General features: G+C 37.6%; 2 protein-coding genes across 2 annotated transcripts in view; both read left to right on the top strand.

Annotated features, from left to right (window-relative positions):
- LOC106514903 (myosin-7) overlaps window positions 1-8104 on the top strand; it is a gene marked incomplete in the record, with an annotated part of 76545 nt that overhangs the window by 40037 nt on the left and 28404 nt on the right.
- On the top strand, window positions 69-8030 carry LOC106514905 (myosin-7). Its single transcript, XM_014004437.1, has 21 exons — window positions 69-482; window positions 573-716; window positions 839-995; window positions 1086-1113; window positions 1197-1305; window positions 2423-2515; window positions 2586-2649; window positions 2714-2812; window positions 2899-3002; window positions 3082-3220; window positions 3342-3460; window positions 3553-3702; window positions 3821-3991; window positions 4070-4379; window positions 4831-4907; window positions 5026-5231; window positions 6520-6643; window positions 6867-7003; window positions 7179-7434; window positions 7524-7769; window positions 7856-8030. Exons 1-21 carry the CDS (start codon window positions 282-284, stop codon window positions 7889-7891), a joined length of 2970 nt encoding a protein of 989 aa, XP_013859891.1. The 5' UTR covers window positions 69-281; the 3' UTR covers window positions 7892-8030.

Below are 8104 nucleotides of genomic sequence, written 5' to 3' on the forward strand. Positions count from 1 at the left end.
ATATTAGGGTTACATTAATGAAACTGTCTTAAAAATTGTATGCAAGAAAAAGTTGTTTTATTTAAACCTGTGAACTTCATAATAGTAAAACGTTTTTAAAACCCCATTATAATAGAATAACAATTATTATTTCTGCCTTTTAAATGACAATATTTATCAGGTAGTTGCTGTAACTACAGATGCTTGCAGACATTTACATTGACACATTTAATGGTGATTTTTTTTTTAACATTACTGTGGTCTTAAAGTAATTAATTTTCATATTTGTAACAGGTTGAATCATGGGTGATGCTGCAATGAAGGAATTTGGGGTCGCTGCTTCTTATTTGAGGAAATCTGATAGGGAGCGTCTGGAGGCCCAGACTCGTCCATTTGACATGAAGAAGGAGTGTTTTGTACCCGACCCTGAGGTTGAGTACGTTAAGGCATCTATAATCAGCCGTGAAGGTGACAAAGTCACTGCTGAGACTGAATTTGGAAAGGCAAGTAAATTAATATATGGTAAAAATCACTTTTAGCTGTTTGAGAGATGCATTTAGTTTGGTTCTAAATCACAATATTATCTTTTCCAGACCGTCACTGTGAAGGAGTGTGATGTGCACCCTCAGAACCCGCCTAAGTTTGATAAAATTGAAGACATGGCCATGTTCACCTTCCTTCATGAGCCAGCTGTGCTGTTTAACCTCAAAGAGCGTTACGCAGCATGGATGATCTATGTGAGTTAAAGTTTAGTTTCAATGTCAAACCTTAACTATTGTAGTAAATCATTCAAATCAAGTGCCTTCAATACAATGAAATAATATATTTTGTTGTCTTTCTATTATCTGTTTTTCTGAAGACCTACTCYGGGCTGTTCTGTGTGACTGTCAACCCCTACAAGTGGYTGCCGGTCTACAACCAGGAAGTGGTCGTTGCCTACAGAGGAAAGAAGAGRAGTGAAGCKCCTCCTCACATCTTCTCCATCTCTGATAATGCCTACCAGTACATGCTGGCAGGTACATCATTTACCTTGTGCTTCATCATTTACTGTGATTCTGATCAATCAGTCATCACAGCATTACTATTTTAATTACTTGTTTTGACAGACAGAGAAAACCAGTCAATCCTCATCACGTAAGTCAAATAACTATTTACTTGTTTTAGTAAACAGAAATTGTTGGTCTTGGTCTGAGCCTTTTTGTCTCTTTTCCAACCAGTGGAGAATCTGGAGCTGGAAAGACTGTCAACACCAAACGTGTCATTCAGTACTTTGCCAGCATTGCTGCTGTCCCCAGTGGGAAGAAAGATGCTGCTGCGGAAAAGAAGGTTTGTTTTTATAGAATAAAAGTCTTATACACCAATATCAGGCTAAAGATACATACATTTTATTTCAGAATAACTTGTAATAGCTGAACGAAGATAATATATATATGCACACACACATATATATGTATACGGCCCAGCCAAAAAAAGGTTGCCATCTGGATTTAGCTAAGGTCTATGATGTGGGGTTGCTGCAGTCAGTCAGATCTAGGCTTAGTAACAGTATGTGTTCAAGGAATGAGGTCAGCTGATTACCCGAATATACTGAATGACCAGGTTATTTCATCAATGGATTGTTTCTTCCCTGATGGCACGGCCATATTCCAAGATGATAACGCCAGGATTCATGGGGCTGGAATTATGAAAGAGTAGTTCAGGGAGCATGAGACATCATTTTCACACATGGATTGGCTCCACAGAGTCCATTGAGAATCTTTGGGATGTGCTGGATAAGGCTTTGAGGAGCGGTCACACTCTACCATCATCAATGTGAGATCTTGGTGAAMAATTAATGTAACACTGGATGGAAATAAATTTTGACACTGCAGAAGCTTTTCGAAACAATACCACAGCGAATGTGTGCCGTAATCAAAGCTAAAGGCGGTCCAGTGAAATATTAGCGTGTGTGGCCTTTTTATTGGTGGTGATTTTTTTTGGCCAGGCAGTGTATATTAGGGGTGCAACAATACATGTATCTGGATTGAATCGTTCAATACAGTGCTTTAGGTTTAATRTGCACTTGTATCAAACAATACAGATTTTTAAAATGTATTTTATCATCTTGTCTTCTGAAGATGCTCTGTGTTGAAGGCTCAGAGGATCTACATTTAACTTATCCACCTAGGCTGCATTGTTGAATGCAGATCCACTGAGAAACTTGCTGTTTAGGCTAYATTTAATTTAAAGACTGTACTTTTGAGGTTAAACAAAAGTTCGTAATTAATTTCAATAAATTACAAGTTAGTTTTTGTATCGAAAAAATATTGAACTGTGACACTAAAGTATCTAACCGAATCGTGGATTTTCTGTATTGTTGCACCCCTAATATATATTTTGTGAGCATGATATTGTTGTCATAACGTTTTAAATATGACACTGTGTCTTGGTTTGACAATATCAGGGCACCCTGGAGGATCAAATCATCCAGGCTAACCCTGCTCTGGAAGCCTTCGGTAATGCCAAGACCATCAGGAACGACAACTCCTCCAGATTTGTGAGTTTGTGTAGCTCTGAAAAATTATTAAGTCAAGTAATTTAACTAAAACAAGAGTCTCTTTCTTTAGGGTAAATTTATCAGAATTCACTTTGACAACAGAGGAAAGCTGGCCTCTGCTGACATTGAGACCTGTAAGTAGTAAGATTTCTGAAACGTGTTTGAAGGCAGACTCAACTCAAAGAATTTCTTTAACAGATCTTTTGGAAAAATCACGTGTGACCTACCAGCTCAAAGCTGAGAGGGACTACCATATTTTTTACCAGATTTTGTCTCAAGTAAAGCCTGAACTACTGGGTAAGCATATAAAAATACTACGGTAAGTGGTTTATGTTTTATCAATTTAACATATATATTAAAATAAATATTTTATCTAATTTCAGAGATGCTGCTCATCACCAACAACCCCTATGACTACGCCTTCATCTCCCAAGGAGAGACAACTGTAGCCTCCATCAATGACTCTGAAGAGCTGCTGGCCACTGATGTGAGTTCAACCTTGAAATCAGWAMATCATTTGCTGAAGCTAAATARAAACAAAAATGGCAMTGATWRATTTCACTTAGGATGCCTTTGATGTGCTGGGCTTCACTCAAGAAGAGAAGAACAGTATTTACAAATTGACTGGTGCCATCATGCATTTTGGTAACATGAAGTTCAAGCAGAAGCAGCGAGAGGAGCAGGCAGAGGCCGATGGAACTGAAGGTAGGAAATTACTTTTCAAGCAATTTACAACCATCAACAAAAAATGTGCACGCAAGAAAAAAAGAACGAGGTATTTGGATACCACAGATGACCTTGACTTAATGTCATTAAATCCCCAAAGATGCTGACAAAGCAGCTTATCTGATGGGCCTGAACTCTGCTGACCTCATCAAAGGTCTCTGTCACCCGAGAGTCAAAGTAGGAAATGAGTGGGTCACCAAGGGACAAAATGTTGCTCAGGTAAAGTTATGTAGAGGACTGTGTGAATGGTGCATGAATAWCGTAATGTAAAGTTACGTTTTAAAAATGCTCCTAACTATTTTCTTGTTTAGGTGTACTATGCTGTCGGTGCACTGTCTAAGGCAGTGTATGAGAGGATGTTTCTGTGGATGGTGGTGAGGATCAATCAGTCCTTGGACACAAAGCAGCCGCGCCAGTACTTCATTGGAGTGTTGGATATTGCTGGATTTGAGATCTTTGATGTGAATATTTTTGTTTATGTCGTAGTATATAGTTTTATGCTTTGGGTAACACAATRTTTTTAGACAAATGCAAATAAGAATGGTGAAAGTAATAAATAAGACTGTTCTGTCTTTCCAGTTCAACACTTTTGAGCAGCTGTGCATCAACTTCACCAATGAAAAACTGCAACAGTTCTTCAATCACCACATGTTTGTGCTGGAGCAGGAAGAGTACAAGAAAGAGGGAATTGAATGGACTTTTATTGACTTTGGTATGGATCTGCAGGCCTGTATTGACCTGATTGAAAAGGTGAGAAACTGGATTAAACATAAAATAACATAAATGTTAAAAAATACTACAATTGTACATCTATTTCTCTTCTCTCAGCCTATGGGTATCATGTCCATCCTTGAAGAGGAGTGCATGTTTCCCAAAGCCACTGATACCACCTTTAAAGCTAAGCTTTATGACAACCACCTGGGAAAATCCAGTAACTTCCAGAAGCCTAGAGTTGTTAAAGGAAAACCAGAATCTCATTTTGCCCTGGTTCATTATGCTGGAACTGTTGATTATAATATCAACAACTGGCTGGTGAAGAACAAGGATCCTCTGAATGAGACCGTTGTTGGACTGTACCAGAAGTCTACCGTCAAGTTGCTTGCTACCCTCTTTGCAAATTATGCAGGGGCGGATTCAGGTTTGTATTAATTATGTAATGRGGAACTCTGTTTAGGAGGAATATYAGTAWAATTTGTGAGASCATACTGTAGTAGTTAGCTTTRTTTCCTCAAATGAAAAGGACTGGASCAAAAACACTTATCAAAATGTTGGATAAATTGGTACATTGAGACACTATGAGTGTGACACTATGTGTCCCAACATTATTTGATCAATAAAACATTTTTACGGTTATGCAAGCAGCTTCAGATAACTGCTAGTAAAATATTTCAGAAGTATATAGTAGGATTAGAAAATGGTTAGAATTGTATAGTCTATAATGGGATCAAAAGTGAATAAAGTTGTGATTTGAAAAGTTCATGCACACTATGTAATTTGTTCTGCTCCATGTCATCAGTATTGTTTGAAAATAATCAAAATGTATGATAGATTGTTTTTAAAGTTTTATCAACTTTGCTTTGTAAATTTAGCTCACGAATCTGGTGGAAAGAAAGGTGGCAGCAAGAAGAAAGGTTCTTCTTTCCAAACTGTATCTGCACTGCACAGGGTAAAGTTGTCATTTGTTAAATAATATATTATCTAAAATATATTTTAGATATTTTATCTGGATCTGGAAAATTTATTTTTAATAGTGCTAATAATAAAATAAGTGATCATTATTTTAGGAGAACCTGAACAAGCTGATGACCAACTTGAGGTCGACTCACCCTCACTTTGTGCGCTGCATCATCCCCAACGAGACTAAGACTCCTGGGGCCATGGAGAACCCTCTGGTGATGCACCAGCTGCGCTGTAATGGTGTGCTGGAAGGCATCAGGATCTGCAGGAAGGGCTTCCCCAACAGGATCCTCTATGGAGACTTCAAGCAGAGGTACTAGCTCAGTGAAAATACAAATTAAAAGAATCATTTAATCTTTTGCAGTCAGGTGGCGGTATGCACCTGGAAGTTGTTTGTAATCTGCCAATAAATGAAAAAAAAAAAAAAAGAAGAATCTTTTGCAGTCAAAGTTGCAGTATATTAGATCACAATGCTGTATCTGAGGAACAAGAAGGCTGATGAGAAATGTGTAGCCTTATTCTCCAACAACAAAAAGAAACTAAAAAATAATTGTTGAAACAAAACAAATAAATAAATTTGATAAATGTATTTTGGTGATTTTTCTCATCCAGGGTGTGCTGACAGTAAAGACACATGTAACATATATTTTGTAAATGCTAATGTGAAATGTTAGGACTAGAATCAGAGTTTCCAAGTTCGGCTCTGGGAGAAAGTTGGATTKGTGCTTAATAAAGACAGCCAATGTTCAAGTGCAACAGGGTGAGTTATATTGAAAATGTTAAACAAAAAATATATATATTTACAATATGAACAGTCGTGCATGAGCATAATGACAATTAGTTCAATTATTTCAAAGAACACATCAATTATAGCTGAACAAAACAGTTTCTCAATGAAGGTCTATATCAACCCAAGTGTGGTTGCAGCCCACAGTTCGTATAGTCCCACCAGCCTGTATTATTGTTCAAAGTTTGTTGGTGGAAAAAGAGTCTATGGAGTATATGGAGTCAGTGTATATGGTTTTGTGTGGGGGAATTCAGACTACAGGGCCTCCTACCACACTGATGGAAGTTGCAGTTGGCTTCTTCTCTCAGGCTTGAGGCCTACTTGTAGCTCGCCACCCAAGAATGGGAAATATAGGAACCTGTCCAGTTCCGGTTTTGATCAGTTTCACAAGGCTCAGAATACATCAACACCACACTGGTAGAGTATATAAAATCATTCCCAGCCCCACACACCTGATRCTAAACAAYAGTGTGCAGCCATCTTAACTCCAAATCTCACAGAAAGTCTCATGGGAAAATCCCGTGGCAAGTCTCGTGAGATTTTATACTTAGTGTATGGACAGAAAGGACACTTCTCCAAAATTTGCAGCTGAGGTGGTAATATCTTCATTGGATTAATTGCCATATTTAGTAGCCATCAGCATGTTGTAAAAGTACTTGTTTTACTTTTCATTTTGAAGTTCCTATAGTTTTATGCCTCAGTCTTACAGCACAATACATGTTGYTTATTGCTGCTCATTATCAAGGATGTTTGTTTAATAGTACTTTTACATATTGCACAAAAACTAACTGAAGTTATCTTTTGCTTTTAAAAGGTATCGAATCTTGAACCCAAGTGCCATTCCTGAGGGTCAATTCATTGATAACAAGAAAGCTTCAGAGAAACTCYTGGGTTCTTTAGATATCGACCATAACCAGTATAAACTGGGACACACCAAGGTAAACAAATAAAYGTTGCTTGATTTTCTTTTACATAAGAGAACACAAGTAGTATAAGTACAGTACTGTCAATACTTTGGTGTTGGAAATAAATTGCAAGTAWACGTTTGAATGACTAGTTAAAATGTGATGATTATAATTAGACTATTATCTAAACCATACACATTCACAAATACTGCATGTCCTGAATAATGACTTTATGTCTGYGTTTGAAAAATATCAGGTKTTCTTCAAAGCTGGTCTGTTGGGTCTGCTAGAGGAGATGAGAGATGATCGATTGGCTTTAATCATAACCAGAATCCAGGCAAGATCCAGAGGTGTTCTGGCAAGAATAGAATTCCAGAAGATTGTAGAACGTAGGTACGTACAATCGTACATCTGATAAAAAATGTTCAACAGTCCTTTGATTCTCAATATAAAAGTCAAAAGGTGACCTCACATTCGTAAATTCGATAAAAAAGGGTGTACTGTACATTGACCATGAAGTTACAGAAATAAAATGATTATGAACATATCTAAAAATTATTGTACACAGAGATGCACTACTTGTGATCCAGTGGAACATCCGAGCCTTCATGGGGGTCAAGAATTGGCCCTGGATGAAGATGTTCTTCAAAATCAAACCATTGCTGAAATCAGCAGAGACTGAGAAGGAAATGGCCAATATGAAAGAAGAGTTTACCAAACTGAAGGAGGCCTATGCAAAATCTGAGGCTCGTAGAAAGGAACTAGAGGAGAAAATGGTCTCTCTTCTCCAAGAGAAGAACGACCTGCAGCTTCAAGTCCAGACTGTATGTTAAAAACAATTTTTGATTTAAACTGCTACCATGTCCTGAATGATATTTATAATGTTCACAATGTTCAATTCTTTTAAAAACAGGAGCAAGATAATCTGTCTGATGCAGAAGAACGATGTGAGGGGCTGATCAAGAGCAAAATTCAGCTGGARGCAAAAATCAAAGAGCTTACAGAAAGGCTGGAGGATGAGGAGGAGATGAACTCTGAACTGACAGCTAAGAAGAGGAAGCTGGAGGATGAGTGCTCTGAGTTAAAGAAGGATATTGACGATTTAGAACTAACTCTGGCCAAAGTTGAGAAAGAAAAGCATGCCACTGAAAACAAGGTACAAAAAACACCACTTACTATACCACATTTAATACATACTGTTAAAATTCTCAAAATTTCAATCAAAACTCAACTTTGGCTATAGGTAAAAAACCTGACAGAGGAGATGGCTGCTTTGGATGAAATCATTGCTAAGCTGACCAAGGAAAAGAAAGCCTTACAGGAAGCTCACCAACAAACACTGGATGACCTGCAGAGTGAGGAAGACAAAGTCAACACTCTGACCAAGGCCAAGGCAAAGCTGGAGCAGCAAGTGGACGATGTAAGAGCTTTTAATAGGTTGAATTTTCTTTGGGTTCATTTTGACCATAACAAAGCTAAATACTTTTACTATAA

The sequence above is a fragment of the Austrofundulus limnaeus genome, unplaced genomic scaffold, assembly GCF_001266775.1.
Source record: "Austrofundulus limnaeus strain Quisiro unplaced genomic scaffold, Austrofundulus_limnaeus-1.0 Scaffold24, whole genome shotgun sequence".
Taxonomy (NCBI): Eukaryota; Metazoa; Chordata; class Actinopteri; order Cyprinodontiformes; family Rivulidae; genus Austrofundulus; species Austrofundulus limnaeus.